The sequence below is a fragment of the Protomyctophum parallelum genome, assembly GCF_964188405.1.
Source record: "Protomyctophum parallelum genome assembly, chromosome: 6".
Taxonomy (NCBI): Eukaryota; Metazoa; Chordata; class Actinopteri; order Myctophiformes; family Myctophidae; genus Protomyctophum; species Protomyctophum parallelum.
In genome coordinates this window covers 45,758,395-45,778,245 of record NC_139701.1, presented here as the reverse complement: position 1 = coordinate 45,778,245, position 19,851 = coordinate 45,758,395, and the positions used below count along the sequence as shown (strand labels likewise).

The window sequence follows — 19,851 nt, the reverse complement described above, 5'->3', positions numbered from 1 at the left end:
GGCCCCTACTGGAGTGAGTGCGGAAATATAGTGGCCCTCTCCATCGCCCTGTATTAGGTCACACAATGAGGAAATGTTGCTGTTGCTGTTTCTGTTTTGGGTTTTTTTGTTGCTTTGAAATTGTTGTATTATGTTGTACTGTATCTGGAACACACTGCAAACGAGGAAAACCACAATGTCTTAAATTAAATAACATAAATAAAGGGTTGAATTAATGGATGGATGGATGCCACGCACCCCCTAGAGGGCTTTGGGGGAACCCCTGACTGTTATATGAAGTTATATTAAGTCATATAAAAGTTCTATGAAGTTATATTAAGTCATATAAAAGTTCTATGAAGTTATATTAAGTTAGATGAAAGATATATGACGTCATTGATTGAAAGTTGAAACCTTTATTTATTCTGTAAAAGAGCACTGCCCGCAGCAAGCATGGTCAGAACCTGGACCAATCAGTGACGTCTCGATTGGGGCCAAATCATGTCAAACCAAGACTGGTCAGATTTGACCTAGTCTAGGAAAATTGGCCTCAGATCCTGTGCAGCAGGGGCGTGGCCCAGTGCGTTGAGTTTCAAATGAAATGCGAATCAAAAGACAGGGGCGGGTTCCACATGGAGTGGGCGCTACATCTAAATAAGACGGAAGGGAAACAATTGCTCCTTGAGCGGTGGTGGCCTACTACAATTCAATTTGGAATTGGATTCCCTTCGGACTGTTTTCATGGTATGCACAGTGCTTCAGACCGGAAAGGGGAGTGTCCGCTCAGATTCTGAGCGCAAAGTACTTCCCTCACATGGATACGGTCCTTTTTTCCCAGAAGTCTTTCTCGCCCGCCTAGTGGCTAAAAATAAAACTTCTGGGAACTCAGATTAGATTTGACCCAAAAATATCACCTGATTTCAACCAACATAAATTCTGCCCACTAAGACAGACGTCCCTGGACGAATCAGAGAGAGTCCGATTGAGGCCAGATCAACTTAAGTCATATCACTACTAGTCAGATCTGGCCTGGAATAAGCTATATTATTTAAACTGGTGAAGTAAAATGTCTTAAATATCATCCCCAAATGGGCTGTGATCTGGCCTAGAGGCCAGCGGGCTCCCCAGCATCTTCTATTCCAACTCGTAGCGACTGGAGAGACTAAACTCCTCGTTTTTATAGTCCATTCAGCATTTAAATGGGATTGATTGATTGATTGATTGATTGAGGGGACCTAAATCAAGGTAGCACCAAAAAAAACAAATCAGAACCCTTCAACTGAAACCGTGTGTTTTTATGTTTTAACCTCAAATCTAATCTAAGGCAAAGCATCAATTCTATTCTGTTGCTATAGTTTGACAACTTCAAATTGTCTTTCATCTCAACTTAATCTACCGGTGACTATACTAACTGAACATATCCACAATGTGTCGCACTGCGACACGGTGTGAGCTTGTAGATTGGATATTTCCAGTGGGCGGGACTGTTTCCATAATGAAAGACACGCTGGCTGCTGTGGCGACCTCCCAGTCAGCCTGGAACTCAGACCGAACCTCCCCTCCTCCGAGGTGGGGGTCAGCCTGGAACTCAGACCATGTGGAATAGTCCGGTGACTCTCTGACGAGGAACATGCAACACCTGCTGCATGTCGCCAGGTCTGTGTCCCACGCTAATCCTCTTAGCTGTCCGCTAAGTGTGTGTGTGTGTGTGTGTGTGTGTGTGTGTGTGTGTGTGTGTGTGTGCGCGCGCGCGCGCGTAGGCGTGCTGCCCCAATTGGCCCCTCCCCCTCTCCCCCGGATAATTAACCTGAGCCCGGTTCTCCTAATCCTCCAGCTCCTCACGTTTCCTCCTCCAGGCTCTCCTTCAGTCTGCAGGTCGCTCTCCTCTCAACAACGACGACGACAAGGGCGACGCACGAGCGGCACAAGCTTGGACCGTTGTAGGACGCGAGGCCAAGGTCGCCGTGGTAGCAGCAGCAGCAGCGCTTTGCGCTTCGTCTAAAGCGTTTATGCTTTGATTTCGTCTTCGTTCGGCTCATATAACCGCGGGGCGTCGTGGCATCGCCACGGAGGATTGCGTGTTTCCGTCTTGGCCTTCTCCCTCCTCGGTCACTGCGGTCCTTCCTCCTAACCGCCAGGTCACTGCAGTCCTTCCTCCGGAGCGGTGTTGATATTGGAAGGTCGCACGTTAAAAAATTACCACCGCTGAAGTGCCCTTGGACAAGGCATTGAACCTCTACCATGAAATGTTCTATGAGCAGGGCCTGGCTGTAAACAAGTTCTTGAGCTTAGTCCAGTTACCCTGCAGGGTAAACATAGTACCTTTCCTTTCCTTCCTCCTTTGATCCGGGTTGTGACCGCGGGGGGGAGGGGGGGGGGGGGTGCGGCGGTCTCCAAAAAACATAACGGAAAAACTGGCAGAAGAAAAAGACTCGCCGCTCGCCGCACAAACCCAAAGACTCGAAACCAAAAGACTCCTTCGACAGAGACTTAAGAAGAGAAGAAAATATGTTTCATTTCTGAATGCTCTGTGCTCAAAGTGAGGCCAAAGGGCTCGGGGTCCTACAGGGACCTTCATTCCTTCCTTCTTTCTAGTGCCGTCGTGATAAACCTCATTCTCGGGCCTTAATTAATGACCTAATTAATTAATGGCCTAATGAATTAATGACCTTTAAGTGGACCCGCTAAGATGTTTGCTCGGCTATAGTTGTTTTTTAATGTCTCGGCGGCTCCGGTATAGTTTCTGTGGGTTTTTATAGTGTTTATAGTTTTAATCGAATATCAAACCAATCCTGGGGAGCGTCTGGGCTCCGGCATGGAGGAGCTGCTGCTTCCGTCGGGGGAGGAAGAGTGTCGCTCCAACCACAGCTCCCAGTTCGTCCCCGAGGAGCCACGCAGGACCTCCGTGGAGGAGAGGTTCAAGGTAGGAGAATTCGTCCATTTTGACAAATGTCTTCTAAATCATGACAGTTTTCTAAAAAAAAACATGTTTCTATGCCAGTGTTTTCATGTCAAGGACCCCCAAACATAATATGCATTTGGACGCCGACCCCCCCATCTGAAAATATGTTGTTCTAGTAGGAACCCCTTGGCTTAGAAGCAAAGATTTGAGTTAAAAACGTTCGCTCTGAAAGAATATATATTCAAACTTTTGCGACACATTTTCATTTTATGAGCTTCATTGTAGATCTGCTATTTTTCAATAGCTAAAGTATATAACATGATGCTTAAAACACCAAGAGGGGTTCCCGTCTATAATGGGTCAGGGTGGGGGTCCCCAGTTCAAATCTGTTGGGGGAGTCGCGGCCTGAAAATGTAGAGAACCTCTGAATGAAGCGACGATGGATGGTGATTCAAACATGGATGAATGACGGATGCTTTTTGTCCCTCCAGAGTTTCCTGAAGGACACCAGGGCCTTCAGACACAGCCTGAATTATTATTATTATTATTATTATTATTATTATTATTATTATTATTATGAATGACGGATGCTGTTTCTCCCTCCAGAGTTTCCTGAAGGACACCAGGGCCTTCAGACACAGCCTGAAGAACTTCTGTAAACGCAACGGCCTTCTGACGCTGTCTGTGATCGCTGTGATGACTGGCTGTGTGCTGGGCTTCATGCTGAGAGGCAGCAAACTGTCTATACAGGTATATATACCTACCTATCTACTGTCCTATCTACCTATCTATTCTGAGAGGCAGCAAACTGTCTATACAGGTATATAATACTACAGTACCTATCTACCTACACTGTCCATACAGGTATCTATACCTACCTAGTACCTACCTACCTACTTACCTATCTACAGTATCTATATACCTACCTATCTACAGTACCTATCTACCTCTACCTACCTATACCTACCTACTTACCTAACTACAGTACCTACCTATCTACAGTACCTACCTATCTACAGTACCTACCTATACCTACCTACTTACCTATCTACAATACCTACCTATACCTACCTACTTACCTATCTACAATACCTACCTACCTACCTACCTATCTACAATACCTACCTATACCTACCTACTTACCTATCTACAGTACCTACCTATACCTACCTACTTACCTATCTACAATACCTACCTATACCTACCTACTTACCTATCTACAGTACCTACCTACCTATCTACAGTACCTACCTATACCTACCTACCTACCTATCTACAGTACCTACCTACCTATCTACAGTACCTACCTACCTCTACCTACCTACCTACCTACTTACAGTACCTACCTATACCTACCTACTTACCTATCTACAGTACCTACCTATACCTACCTACTTACCTATCTACAGTACCTACCTATACCTACCTACTTACCTATCTACAGTACCTACCTATACCTACCTACCTATCTACAGTACCTACCTATACCTACCTACTTACCTATCTACAGTACCTACCTATACCTACCTACTTACCTATCTACAGTACCTACCTATACCTACCTACTTACCTATCTACAGTACCTACCTATACCTACCTACTTACCTATCTACAGTACCTACCTACCTACCTACCTACCTATCTATCTACAGTACCTACCTATCTACAGTACCTACCTACCTATCTACAGTACCTACCTATCTACAGTACCTACCTACCTATCTACAGTACCTACCTACCTATCTACAATACCTACCTATACCGACCTACTGTACCTACCTACCTATCTACCTACCTATCTACAGTACCTACCATACCTACCTACCTATCTATCTACAGTACCTACCTACCTATCTACAGTACCTACCTACCTCTACCTACCTATACCTACCTACTTACCTATCTACAGTACCTACATATCTACAGTACCTACCTATCTATCTACAGTACCTACCATACCTACCTACCTATCTACAGTACCTACCTACCTATCTACAGTACCTACCATACCTACCTACCTATCTATCTACAGTACCTACCTACCTCTACCTACCTATACCTACCTACTTACCTATCTACAGTACCTACCTTTACCTACCTACTTACAGTACCTACCTATACCTACCTACAGTACCTACCTACTTACCTATCTACAGTACCTACCTATACCTACCTACTTACCTATCTACAGTACCTACCTATACCTACCTACTTACCTATCTACAGTACCTACCTATACCTACCTACTTACCTATCTACAGTACCTACCTATACCTACCTACTTACCTATCTACAGTACCTACCTATACCTACCTACCTATCTATCTACAGTACCTACCTATCTACAGTACCTACCTACCTATCTACAGTACCTACCTACCTATCTACAGTACCTACCTACCTATCTACAATACCTACCTATACCGACCTACTGTACCTACCTACCTATCTACCTACCTATCTACAGTACCTACATCTACCTACCTACCTATCTATCTACAGTACCTACCTACCTCTACCTATCTATACCTACCTACTTATCTACCTATCTACAGTACCTACCTATCTACAGTACCTACCTATCTATCTACCTACAGTACCTACCATACCTACCTACCTACCTACCTACAGTATCTACCTACCTATCTACAGTACCTACCATACCTACCTACCTATCTATCTACAGTACCTACCTACCTCTACCTACCTATACCTACCTACTTACCTATCTACAGTACCTACCTATACTTACCTATCTACAGTACCTACCATACCTATATCTACCTAGCCTGGCTCAGCCAGCGTGCTTTCTGGTCTAGAGGGGCAGGGCGTGCTTGGAGCAAGCACGCACGCACGCACACACACACACACACACACACACACACACACACACTCAAAGAGAGAGAGAGAGAGCTAGCAGTGTTTATCTTTTACACGTACCGTATTAGTAGGCCGGCTCATTTAACAGGCTGATGCCCTTCAGCTGCCTCACGACCACAGAGACCGTGGATATTTGTTTTATCTGGTTGCTATGGAAACCACGCCATGGGAACATGCTGTTTTCTCTGGTTGCTATGGAAACATGCTGTTTTCTCTGGTTGCTATGGAAACCACGCGATGGGAACACGTTGTTTGGTTTGGTTGCTATAGAAACCAGGCGATGGGAACAGCTGTAGTGTCTGTGGGACGGTGTGACCTCTGAACCTCACCACTCGGGACCCTTTTTCCACCGGTTGGTTCCCAGTGGGAACGGCTTCAGTTCTTTGTAGTTCTTTGTAGTTCTTTGTAGTTCTTTGTAGTTCTTTGTAGTTCTTTGTAGTTCTTTGTAGTTCTTCGTCCATGAGCGAGTTCCCGTTGAAGAACCGACCGGTGGAAAAGGGGCCTCAGTGTGGTCTGTCACTGTGAACCTCTAGTCAGCCTAAGTCTGTTATTTCACATTATTAATAATAGGTCGTTATGAATGACGGATTGTTAACAATCAGTTCATGACCAACTGTCGGCAAACGATGTCTACCAGAGGATCATCAGCCCAGCAATGTATCACAACCGCAGGAACAGGAAACAGCACGCTCTGCCAGACTAAAGACACAGGAAACAACACTCTGTGAAACGTCCTGTTTCCTGTCGCCATGCTAATATCTACTTCCTGTTTCCTGTCTCTAGGCTAAGATCTACTTCTCGTTTCCTGGAGAACTGTTGATGAGGATGTTAAAGATGCTCATCCTGCCTCTCATCACGTCCAGGTATGATGTCACTTCTGTGACATCACGTATCACTCTGATTCTCTCCAATAAAGAGAGATCACATGACATCATATTATTATTCAATTCCATTATGGTATTTATTTTTACCTTCAACTACTTCCTACTAACTATAGCATTGATTGATTGATTGATTGATTGATTGATTGATTGATTGATTGATTGATTGATTGATTGATTGATTGAATAATTTATTAACAAGGCACAGTGGGACAGATTCATACCAGATAATGTTCAAAGCATAACTAACTCAGAGATTGTAATTTAATGTCAACTGTAAAGACAAACAAAATGCCCACAGTAAACCCTGCCCACTGCCAAGCAGTGTGAGCTTGTAGATCTGTTGTTTTCCAAATAGCCATTGTACTGTTATGTTTAAATGGCGAAGGGCTTTGAGCTTGTTTTCAGAGACCGGCTGAGTGTTGAGTGAAAGGTTTTTAATATTTCTGAGTGTACATCCAGTTTAATGTCCGCTCTGTCATCCTCCATATCCAGTTTAACCCATTTAGGCCTGGCATCTACATTTTTAAAATGTCTTCTATTATAATCATGACAGTTTTCTGAAATACCCATGTTTCTGTCAGTGGTGCTCAATATTTCATGTCAAGGACCCCAAAAATTATCTGTATTTGGTCGCCGACCCCCATCTGTGTCTCTGTGTCATTCAGTCTGATGTCAGGCCTGTCCCATAGAATCCTGTCTCTGTGTCTCTGTGTCATTCAGTCTGATGTCAGGCCTGTCCCATAGAATCCTGTCTCTGTGTCTCTGTGTCATTCAGTCTGATGTCAGGCCTGTCCCATAGAATCCTGTCTCTGTGTCTCTGTGTCATTCAGTCTGATGTCAGGCCTGTCCCATAGAGTCATGTCTCTGTGTCTCTGTGTCATTCAGTCTGATGTTCTGTGTCTCTGTGTCATTCAGTCTGATATTCTGTGTCTCTGTGTCATTCAGTCTGATATTCTGTGTCTCTGTGTCATTCAGTCTGATATTCTGTGTCTCTGTGTCATTCAGTCTGATGTTCTGTGTCTCTGTGTCTCTCAGTCTGATGTCAGGCCTGTCCCATAGAATCCTGTCTCTGTGTCTGTGTGTCATTCAGTCTGATGTCAGGCCTGTCCTCCATGGAGTCCAAGGCGTGTTGCCGCATGGGCGTCCTGACCGTCACCTACTACCTGTGGACCACCTTCATCGCCGTGATGGTGGGCATCGTCCTCGTCATCATCATCAGGCCGGGCGTCGGCACCGACGGGTCTGACGGAAACCGCCTGGGAGGAGGGCCTGTGATGACGTCTGCCGACGCTCTGCTGGACCTGATACGGTACGCACCGCAACGCACTGCAACGCAACGCACACATGCACCGCAACACACCGCAACGCACCGCAACGCAACGCAACGCACACACACACTGACTGCACGACCTGATTAGGTACGCACGCAACGCAACGCAACGCAACGCAACGCAACACACACACACACGTCTGGGAGGAGGGCCTGTGATTGTAAGGAGATGTATAGCTTAGCTGCGTGTCTCTGTAACACTGAGGAGGAGTAGACACAGAGCACAGCAGTGACAGCACGCTCCGACTGCTCCTCTCCCTCCCAGTTCCACACACACGGAGTAAAGAGAGAGAGGACCAGGGCTAGAAGGAGTAACCTTGTAACCATAAGCATTGCTGTTTTCATCTTGCATTAACAAAAATAAAATCCACACTGAGAGGGACAGAAGGTGTAACAGTGGTAGACCTACAAGGCTACATTAGCCAACGCTAGCTCCTATGCTGACGCTGCAAACTTACAGCAGCTGTTAACGGTTATTTGAATTTGTGTGTGTGTGTGTGTGCGCGTGCGTGCGTGCATGCATGCATGCTGTGTGTGTGTGTGTGTGTGTGTGTGTGTGTGTGTGTGAGTGTGCGTGCGTGCGTGCGTGCGTGCGTGCGTGCGTGCATGCATGCATGCATGCATGCATGCGAGCCAACTGAATGTTTTCTAAAAGGACAACTTTTTCCCCCCTCCTATTATTATTATTATTATTGCATTTTGGCTGTGTGCAATAACTAACTGCAAGCCAATGAAGAATGAACCAATCAGTAGCATTGTCAGTATTTGTCTTAATTTCGAATTCATATTTATTTAGTTGACAATAATTTAACTGTAGGCCAGTGTTTTGAGACATACAAGGCTATTATTGTATTGCTATAAAATTATGATCTTGAAAGTGGCAAATTTCAGTGGTGGAGTAAAAGAAAGTTTGGGCAGCAGATCTACAAGCTCTCAACATGCCATGCTGCAATGTGCTGTGGGCTTTTTGGATAAATAAACTGATTGTTTTTCCCTGATTTAAAAAGAAAGGTTTTAAGCCTGCACTTCATACAGCACTATGTTCCATATTCGGCAACAGTAGCCTACATGTTTGCACTTTAATTAAATTAAAGCTGCATTGGGGGGGGGGGGGGGGGGGGGGGGGGGGGGTTGTTACTGAAAACGATGTTGGTGCTTCTTATACTAACTTTTTATAAGCAATAAATGTTCTCCAATGCATTTAAAGGAATTATTGTGTTAGAATTTATGTTAATGTTAATGTTTTATAATTTATTATTTCCACACAACAACTCTAAGGTATGACAGTAAAAGAAAATGAGTGGAATTCCATAGTCACTATTCATTGATTCACTGGGATACAACACAAAACGTAAGAAAAGGTTTCTCAGAATCTCAGTGTTCTCAGGTTGAATATTGATATGCGATTAAAATGTGATTAAACAAGATTAATTAATTACAAAGCCTCTAATTAATTAGATTAAAAAAAAATCGAGTCACAGCTCTAATAAAAACATGAATAAAAAAAAAGTAGTGTCCATGTAGCTAGCTACTTTTGCCATGTAGCTTATAGTGTAGCTTGCTACAATTCCCCGGGGATAGCTTCTGTGTAGTTGAGCTATATTTAATAGAGAGTAACTGGTAGTGTAGCTTACTACATTTTCCAAAGTAGCTTTCCCATCACTGGCACGCACACACGCACTGACTGCTCGACCTGATTAGGTACACACGCAACGCACACACGCACACACGCACGCACTGACTGCTCGACCTCATCAGGTCAGATACACACTTAAATAAACACACACACATAGACGTAGACGCTCACACACAAATGCACACACACATGCACACACACACACACACACACACACACACACACACACACACACACACACACACACACACACACACACACACACACAGTCTGCTAATCAGGCTGATCAGGTGATTAGTGTATTTTTAGAGATCTCATTGGTTTAGAGGTCTCGTGTTTCACGGATCTCATTGGATCAGTAGATCAGAGAGGTGTGATGTCACGTTGATCCCGTGCCGGCTCATGATGTGGTGTTAAATACGATAGAACCTCATGATGTGGTGTTAAATACGATAGAACCTCATGATGTGGTGTTAAATACGATAGAACCTCATGATGTGGTGTTAAATACGATAGAACCTCATGATGTGGTGTTAAATACGATAGAACCTCATGATATGGTGTTAAATACGATAGAACCTCATGATGTGGTGTTAAATACGATAGAACCTCATGATGTGGTGTTAAATACTATAGAACCTCATGATGTGGTGTTAAATACGATAGAACCTCATGATGTGGTGTTAAATACTATAGAACCTCATGATGTGGTGTTAAATATGATAGAACCTCATGATGTGGTGTTAAATACGATAGAACCTCATGATGTGGTGTTAAATACTATAGAACCTCATGATGTGGTGTTAAATACGATAGAACCTCATGATGTGGTGTTAAATACTATAGAACCTCATGATGTGGTGTTAAATATGATAGAACCTCATGATGTGGTGTTAAATACGATAGAACCTCATGATGTGGTGTTAAATATGATAGAACCTCATGATGTGGTGTTAAATACGATAGAACCTCATGATGTGGTGTTAAATACGATAGAACCTCATGATGTGGTGTTAAATACTATAGAACCTCATGATGTGGTGTTAAATACGATAGAACCTCATGATGTGGTGTTAAATACGATAGAACCTCATGATGTGGTGTTAAATATGATAGAACCTCATGATGTGGTGTTAAATATGATAGAACCTCATGATGTGGTGTTAAATACGATAGAACCTCATGATGTGGTGTTAAATATGATAGAACCTCATGATGTGGTGTTAAATACGGTAGAACCTCATGATGTGGTGTTAAATACGGTAGGACCTCATGATGTGGTGTTTAATATGATAGAACCTCATGATGTGGTGTTAAATATGATAGAACCTCATGATGTGGTGTTAAATATGATAGAACCTCATGATGTGGTGTTAAATATGATAGAACCTCATGATGTGGTGTTAAATACGATATAACCTCATGATGTGGTGTTAAATACGATAGAACCTCATGATGTGGTGTTAAATACGATATAACCTCATGATGTGGTGTTAAATACGATAGAACCTCATGATGTGGTGTTAAATACGATAGAACCTCATGATGTGGTGTTAAATATGATAGAACCTCATGATGTGGTGTTAAATATGATAGAACCTCATGATGTGGTGCTAAATATGATAGAACCTCATGATGTGGTGTTAAATACGATAGAACCTCATGATGTGGTGTTAAATACGATAGAACCTCATGATGTGGTGTTAAATACGATAGAACCTCATGATGTGGTGTTAAATATGATAGAACCTCATGATGTGGTGTTAAATACGATAGAACCTCATGATGTGGTGTTAAATATGATAGAACCTCATGATGTGGTGTTAAATACGATAGAACCTCATGATGTGGTGTTAAATACGATAGAACCTCATGATGTGGTGTTAAATATGATAGAACCTCATGATGTGGTGTTAAATACGATAGAACCTCATGATGTGGTGTTAAATACGATAGAACCTCATGATGTGGTGTTAAATATGATAGAACCTCATGATGTGGTGTTAAATACGATAGAACCTCATGATGTGGTGTTAAATATGATAGAACCTCATGATGTGGTGTTAAATACGATATAACCTCATGATGTGGTGTTAAATACGATAGAACCGATTCTCCTCAATAAAAGCTCTCGTAGTCTGTAGCTTTTATTGAGAAAGATCGGTTTGAGGGAAAAGGAAGTTGCCGCCTGTTGTTCCTGCCTGTCGACTACAAAACAATACTACAACATGACGTAACCATATCATCCTGATGACTACAAAACAATACTACAACATGACGTAACGATATCATCCTGATGACTACAAAACAATACTACAACATGACGTAACCATATCATCCTGATGACTACAAAACAATACTACAACATGACGTAACGATATCATCCTGATGACTACAAAACAATAATACGACATGACGTAACCATATCATCCTGATGACTACAAAACAATACTACAACATGACATAACGATATCATCCTGATGACTACAAAACAATAATACAACATGACGTAACGATATCATCCTGATGACTACAAAACAATACTACAACATGACGTAACCATATCATCCTGATGACTACAAAACAATACTACAACATGACGTAACGATATCATCCTGATGGTTACAAAACAATACTACAACATGACGTAACGATATCATCCTGATGACTACAAAACAATACTAGAACATGGCGTAACGATATCATCCTGATGACTACAAAACAATGACTACAACATGACGTAACGATATCATCCTGATGACTACAAAACAATACTACAACATGAATCAGAATCAGAAGACTTTATTGCCATTACATGTAACATGTTAGGAATTTGGTTCGGTGAACAGCAGAGTGCAGTTATGACATTTAAGTGCAAAACAGGACAAGATAGTGCAAAAACAACATAGTGCAAAAAGATAGTGAAATGAAATAAAAATTATAATAAATACGTATAATGAATAGTTTCTAGGACAGTCAGCTTAAGTCAGTCAGTCGATTCCACTCAGGCGGAGGGTAGAACGGGGTCAGGTGGTGAGGAGGCTGGGGTGTGGGGGTGGGGGGGGTGGACCAGCAGAATTGAGGAGCCGGATTGCCATGGGGAAAAAACTGTTTGAGTGTCGGGCCGTTTTAGTCTTTAGGGAACGCAGCCTCCTGCCTGAGGGGAGCGGGGTAAAAAGACTGTGGCCTGGGTGTGCGGGGTCAGCCATGATCTTCCCGGCCCTCCTCAGAGCCCTGCTCTTAAACAGGGCCTCAAGGGGAGGCAAAGGGCAGCCAATCACCCTCTCTGCTGATCGTATGACCCGCTGCAGCTTAGCCTTGTCCTTGGCCGCTGCAGCAGGGAACCAAACAGTGATGGCGAGGGTGATGATGGACTCTATGATGGCAGTGCAGAAATTAACCAACAAGGTCCTTGGGAGGTGGAATTTCCTCAGCTGTCTCAGAAAAAACAATCTCTTCTGGGCCTTTTTTGTGAGGGTGTCGATGTTGGGCCCCCACTTCAGGTCCCGAGAGACTGTCACCCCGAGGAAGCGGCATGACTCCACAGTGGTGACTGGAGTGCCTCCCAGTATGAGGGGAGGGGGAGGGGCCGGGTTCTTCCTGAAGTCCACGATCAGCTCCACCGTCTTGAGAGCATTCAGCTCTAAGTTGTTCCGGGTGCACCAGGTCAGCAGCAGGTCGATCTCGCTCCTGTATGCAGACTCATCCCCCCTTGAGATGAGCCCTACCAGGGTGGTGTCGTCTGCAAACTTTAAAAGTTTGACTGACTGGTGGCTGGAGGTGCAGCAGTTGGTGTAGAGGGAAAACAGAAGGGGAGACAGGACACAGCCCTGGGGGGAGCCGGTGCTGATGGTCCTCAGCTCAGAGATGGACTTCCCCATCTTCACTCGCTGGGTCCTATTGGACAGGAAGTCTGTGATCCACCTGCAGGTGTAGTCAGGCACCTGCAGCGTAGAGAGGCCACACTCCAGTATGGGAGGCAAGATGGTATTGAACGCCGAGCTGAAGTCCACAAAAATAATCCTGGCATAGGACCCTGCAGTGTCCAGATGTTCCAGGACGTAGTGTAGGGCCATGTTGACCGCATCGTCCACGGATCTGTTGGCTCTATATGCGAACTGCAGAGGGTCTAGGAGAGGGTCTGTAATGGACTTCAGGTGGGCGAGGATGGCGTTCAAACACTTTCATGACTACGGAGGTCAGGGCAACGGGTCTGTAGTCATTTAAGCCTGTGATCCTGGTCTTTTTGGGGACGGGGATGATGGTGGAGGCTTTAAAACAGGCTGGTACCTGACAGCACTCCAGTGAGGTGTTGAAGATGTTACTGAACACAGGGGACAGCTGGTCAGCACAGAACTTCAGGATGGAGGGTGAGACAGCATCCGGTCCGGCCGCCTTCCGGGGGTTCTGTCTCTTAAACAGACGGTTCACCTCTCTCTCTGAGACAGAGAGGTATGGGCGGGCAGAGGAAGAGGGGGGTGGGGGTGGAGAGGGAGGGGGGGAGATGGGCACAGTGGCAGGGGGGGCAGACTGTTTTTCAAATCTGCAGTAAAACGTCACGTGTTCAACTCATTTGCAAGGAGAGTATTATCCGTGGTCTGAGGGGGTTTATAGTTTGTTATTTGTTTGAGGCCCTTCCAGACGGAGGCAGCGTTTCCATCTGAGAGTTGTTGTTTCAGTTTCTCAGAATAACGCTGTTTTTCCTTCTTAACAGCTGCCTCAAACTTGTACCTGGCCTCTCTAAACCTAATTGTGTCTCCCCTCCGCCGGGCATCCTCCTTCTCTAACGGAGGGGAGACACAATTAGGTTTAGAGAGGCCAGGTACAAGTTTGAGGCAGCTGTTAAGAAGGAAAAACAGCGTTATTCTGAGAAACTGAAACAACAACTCTCAGATGGAAACGCTGCCTCCGTCTGGAAGGGCGTAACAATATCATACTGATGACTACAAAACAATACTACAACATGACGTAACGATATAATCCGCTCCCGACAAGATCATATACCCTAAATTAAATGGTGCCCAGGCTACTGGTAGACAGGTTTCTGAACTGCCCACAGTAACATTTTTTCCCATTATGTTTTCCATAGGAACATGATTCCATCCAATCTGATAGAAGCTACATTTCAGCAGGTAAGCTCACAATACTACCTTACTGAATTAAGTTAGATTGCGCTCTTCACCATCGTATGATTTAGGTCTGGGTTGCTATCCAGTGTAATAATAATAATAATATCCAGTGTAATAATAATAATAATAATAATATTATCCAGTGTAATAATAATAATAATAATAATATCCAGTGTAGCCCCACATTTGTTTTGAGTTAGTGTGGATTTGTTCTATTGAGCTCCTTAACATCGCCGTGTTCTGTTCATTCAGCTAAAGATCGCCTCCATAGAGCACCGAAGTCTGACGTCAGTACACAGGTTCATGTATTTCTTTAGTTGCCAGTGTTTCCTGCAGGAAAAAGCTTTGGCATGGTGCTGGGCACCGGGGGACCTTCTGAAAATTTTGATTAATTAATTAATTAATTAGATTAATTAAATAGATTAATAAATTAAGATTAATTTGTATTATTGCTCTTGTATTGCTATTGTATACACTGGGGAGGCACTGGGGGACACGGGGCAGGCACTGGGGAGGCACTCAGGGGCAGCACACTGGGGAGGCACTCAGGGGCAGCACACTGGGGAGGCACTGGGGAGACACTGGGGAGGCACTGGGGAGACACTGGGGAGGCAATGGGGAGACACTGGGGAGGCACTGGGGAGACACTGGGGAGACACTGGGGAGGCACTGGGGAGACACTGGGGAGACACTGGGGAGGCACTCAGGGGGACACTGGGAGGCACTGGAGAGACACTGGGGAGACACTCAGGGGGACACTGGGGAGGCACTCAGGGGGACACTGGGGAGACATTGAGGAGGCACTGGGGGGACACTGGGGAGGCACTCGGGGGGACACTGGGGAGGCACTCAGGGGGACACTGGGGAGGCACTGGGGAGACACTGCAGCCACTGGGGAGACATTGAGGAGGCACTCAGGGGGACACTGGGGAGCCACTGGGCAGACACTGGGGAGCCACTGGGCAGACACTGGGGAGGCACTGGGCAGACACTGGGCAGACACTGCAGGGCAGACACTGGGGTGGCACTTGGGGAGGCACTGGGGAGGTACTGGACATTTCATATCACACACACACACCATGATTCACTAGCCCCCTCAAAACAAAAGAAAAAAAAAGACAGCTTGGCATGGCACAATTTATTTCAAGTATGGCGCAGCGCCATGCCTACAACACTGTGCAGGAAACCCTGTTTGCATTGAAATCCCCATTTTTAGATCGCTTCATATAAGAACTGTGAACTCTGTCAGGGGGGTGGCTGTGCGTCGTTAATGATGTCCATTCATATTTGATACAGCCAGTTTCTGGAGAAAATGGAATTGATGTGGCCGCAAAAGCCTTGAAACTACATATGAAGGCAATGTCGCTGCTAATATACGTCACGCCCAGCTGTTGCCCACATTGCGTTCCTGAGATTCCTCATTGACGTAAGCTCAGCTGGTGACTCGACTCGTACTAACCACGAAACATTAAATAAAATAAAAATAAACGTAATTAACATTCAGTTTCTGTTGTGCAACGGGCAGATGCAGCAACCCCGCCTACCCGGAAATGTAGTCTCTGGGTTGTTTGACTCGTTTCTAACGCTTATTTTGTTACTCTTTGGGTATATTTGTACATTTCCACCTTCAGTCGATGCTTCATATCCATATGAGTGAAAAGGCCGGGGTGATCAGTTTATTTTTCAAACACAGTTCTTATATGAAGAGATCTAAAATCCCCCTATGGGGTTTTCAATGCAAATAAAAAATACATGAACCTGGGGACTGACGCCCTCTACCGACAGTGACGTCAGGACTTCGGTGCTCTATTTCAGGACTCTATGGAGCGGCCATCTTGGCCAAGCGGCCATCTTGGCCAAGCGGCCATCTTGGCCAAGCGGCCATCTTGTGCAGGGTAACATGTTTTGTGTACAGCTAGCTATAGCAACCAAATGCTAATGTGCGATGCATTACGAGGGAGATCTATCATAAACCACTATTAACTCATTCTCTATGTACGTCTATGGCACGTCTAGAGCTGCTGTTTTTCAATAGCTAAAGTATAACGCTTAACCAAGCATAATGCTTGGTTCCTTGTCCTCAAAGTCTCTCATGTTTCTTAACAGTATAAAACAGACCTGGTCCCCGTCCTCAAAATCAACGCCAAAACCATCACGCCCAACTTCGTCTACATCGTCCCCGACGACAACGACCCCGACGGGCGCACCGTGTACCTGGAGTTGACCCCGCCCCCCGACATCCTCTACAAGACCCACCCCGGGACCAGTCAGCAGATGAACGTCCTGGGCATCGTCATCTTCTCCGCTACCATGGGTAGGATTAGTGTTATTAGATGGTACTAATAATAATAGCTCAAATTTATATAGCGCTTTTCTAAATACCCAAAGCGCTTTACATAGGAACACTAGGAACAGACTTTAATAAGAAAAAAACAAAGCAAAACAGAACAGATACAACAACAGTACAGGGTTAAAAGGATAAAAGGATAAACGAGGCCTCAGCTGGGGAAAGCTATCCTGAAGAGGTGGGTTTGAGGGAGGTTTTGAAGGAGAGGAGAGAGGGAGCAGCTCTGAGATGGTTAGGGAGTTCATTCCAGAGTTTGGGGGCCGAAACATAGAAGGCCCAGGTGTCCCCCCAGGTGTCCCCCCAGGTGCGGTACTTGGCCTTGCGGAACCTTCAGGAGGTTGGCTTCACTGGACCTGAGGGAGCGGGGGGACGACGACATATGGTTCGAGAAGATCGGAGAGGTAGGGGGGAGCCAGGTTATTGAGAGCTTTGTAGGTGGTGAGCAGGATTTTGTAGTGAATTCTTTGTTTGACGGGAAGCCAGTGTAGGTCGTGGAGGACGGGTGTGATGTGGTCTCTGGAGCGTGTACTGGTGAGCAGGCGGGCAGCAGAGTTTTGCACGTGTTGTATAGTTTGTCGAGACTTTGGAGGTGGTGCCATTGAGTATATTGTTGCAGTAGTCAATCCGGGATGTGATGAATGCGTGGACGAGGGTTTCGGCGGCAGTGAAAGACAGAGAGGGCCGGAGGCGGGCGATGTTCCTGAGGTGGAAGAAGGCGGTTCTGGTGATCTGGTTTTTGTGGGGGGAGGAATGAGAGGGTGGAGTCAAACATGACACCAAGGTTACGGATGGGGGGGGAGGTTGTAACAGTGGAGCCATCGATATTGAGGGTGAAGTTCTGGGTGGAGCTGGTGAGAGAGTTAGGGCCGATGAGAAGGATTTCTGATTTGTTGCAGTTGAGTTTTAAAAAGTTATTTTGCATCCATATTTTGATATCAGTGAGGCAGGTGGTGAGGGTGGAGTGGGTGGCAGCAGTGATGGTCTTGGTGGAGAGGTACAGTTGTTTACTACTAGTACTACTACTAGTAGTAGTATTAGTAGTGGAAACAAGACCACGATGAGGATCTGATGTGTTTGCGTTCGATTTACAACAACTCGTTCCCTCTACAGGTCTGTTGCTGGGCAGAATGGGCGAGCGAGGCCTCCCATTGGTCAACGTGTGCCAGTGCGTCAACGAGTGTGTGATGAAGATCATCAACGCTGCAGTCTGGTTAGCACACACACACACACACACACACACACACACACACACACACACACACACACAGAAGGGTGGCCGAACAGTTTGCGGAGCGGTCTTGATATGGGTCGCTAGTTCGTATCCCCGGACCGGCACGTTAAAATTACCACAGCTGAAGTGCCCTTGGACAAGGCATTGAACCCCTACCATGAAATGTTCTATGAGCAGGGCCTGGCTGTAAACAAGTTCTAGAGCTTAGTCCAGTTACCCTGGGTAAACATAGTACCTTTCCTTTCCTTAGTCCAGTTACCCTGGGTAAACATAGTACCTTTCCTTTCCTTAGTCCAGTTACCCTGGGTAAACATAGTACCTTTCCTTTCCTTAGTCCAGTTACCCTGGGTAAACATAGTACCTTTCCTTTCCTTAGTCCAGTTACCCTGGGTAAACATGGTACCTTTCCTTTCCTTAGTCCAGTTACCCTGGGTAAACATAGTACCTTACCTTTCCTTACACACACACACACACACACATAAGGGAAGAAAACGCATGACTACCGTCGTGACCCATTTCATAGCGAGGCTGTACAGTTATAAGTTGTTGTTGTGCTTCTGTGACCTTCTCTCTGCTCAGGAAGTGCGTGGGCCTTCCTTCCTGTCTACTAACTAACCCTAATGGACTTACGTCCTCACAGACTTAAAGCCCCGCCAACAGGGAGGAGCGCGTGCCGCTAGGCGTGAACTGTCGTGGGATTAGATGACCCCATTGGTGGGGAGGGTCAAAACGTGTGCTGGGATGACCCCATTGGTGGGGAGGGTCAAAACGTGTGCTGGGGGGGGGGGGGGGGGGGGGGGGGGGCAGAGGATTCCACCCTGGACAATTATCCCTGCTGAGAGCAAGAATTACTTGTGTCACCTCTGCATGTACTGTACTGTACTGTACTGTACTGTACTGTACTGTACTGTACTGTACTGTACTGTACTGTACTGTACTGTACTGTACTGTACTGTACTGTACTGTACTGATCGTCATCGTTTTTAACTCAAATCTTTGCTTCTAGGGCGGTCCCTGGAACAACATATTTTCAGATGGGGGTCCGCGACCTTAATACAGATAATTCTGGGGGTCCATGACATGAGAAATGTTGAGCACCACTGACATAGAAACATAGGGTTTAACCCTGTGAGAACCACTGACATAGAAACATAGGGTTTTAACCCTGTGAGAACCACTGACATAGAAACATAGGGTTTAACCCTGTGAGAACCACTGACATAGAAACATAGGGTTTAACCCTGTGAGCACCACTGACATAGAAACATAGGGTTTTAACCCTGTGAGCACCACTGACATAGAAACATAGGGTTTTCCAGAAGGATTTAGAGGACATTTTATATAATCTGATCTCAGGTCTAAATGGGTTAACCCATTCTGAACGGGAACCCATCATGTCGTGCTTTAGCTTTTGAAAAATAGCAGATCTACAAGCTCATAGCGCGCCACCGAGTGGCGCGCTATGAGCTTGTAGGTCTGCTATTTTTTTTTTATGGGAAAAATCGAAGGGCGACTGACGTAGAAGACATTTTT

The 19,851-nt window shown here is 45.3% G+C and overlaps 2 protein-coding genes across 3 annotated transcripts in view; both read left to right on the top strand.

Annotated features, from left to right (window-relative positions):
* The window catches only part of thop1 (thimet oligopeptidase 1), a 417,271-nt gene that overhangs the window by 357,264 nt on the left and 40,156 nt on the right, over positions 1–19,851 (top strand). The window lies entirely within an intron of this gene.
* LOC310860548 (excitatory amino acid transporter 5-like) overlaps positions 1–19,851 on the top strand; it is a 37,412-nt gene that overhangs the window by 9,834 nt on the left and 7,727 nt on the right. The window contains exons 1-7 of one of the 2 annotated variants that reach the window (XM_083767525.1): positions 2,754–2,902; positions 3,488–3,631; positions 6,545–6,624; positions 7,736–7,954; positions 14,701–14,743; positions 16,847–17,054; positions 18,198–18,297. In XM_083767525.1, coding sequence (XP_083623651.1) covers positions 2,795–2,902; positions 3,488–3,631; positions 6,545–6,624; positions 7,736–7,954; positions 14,701–14,743; positions 16,847–17,054; positions 18,198–18,297 — 902 coding nt within the window. In that variant the 5' untranslated portion in view covers positions 2,754–2,794. Of the gene's footprint in view, positions 1–2,753; positions 2,903–3,487; positions 3,632–6,544; positions 6,625–7,735; positions 7,955–14,700; positions 14,744–16,846; positions 17,055–18,197; positions 18,298–19,851 lie in introns of those variants that run through there. The other variant, XM_083767524.1, reaches the window with a different exon arrangement.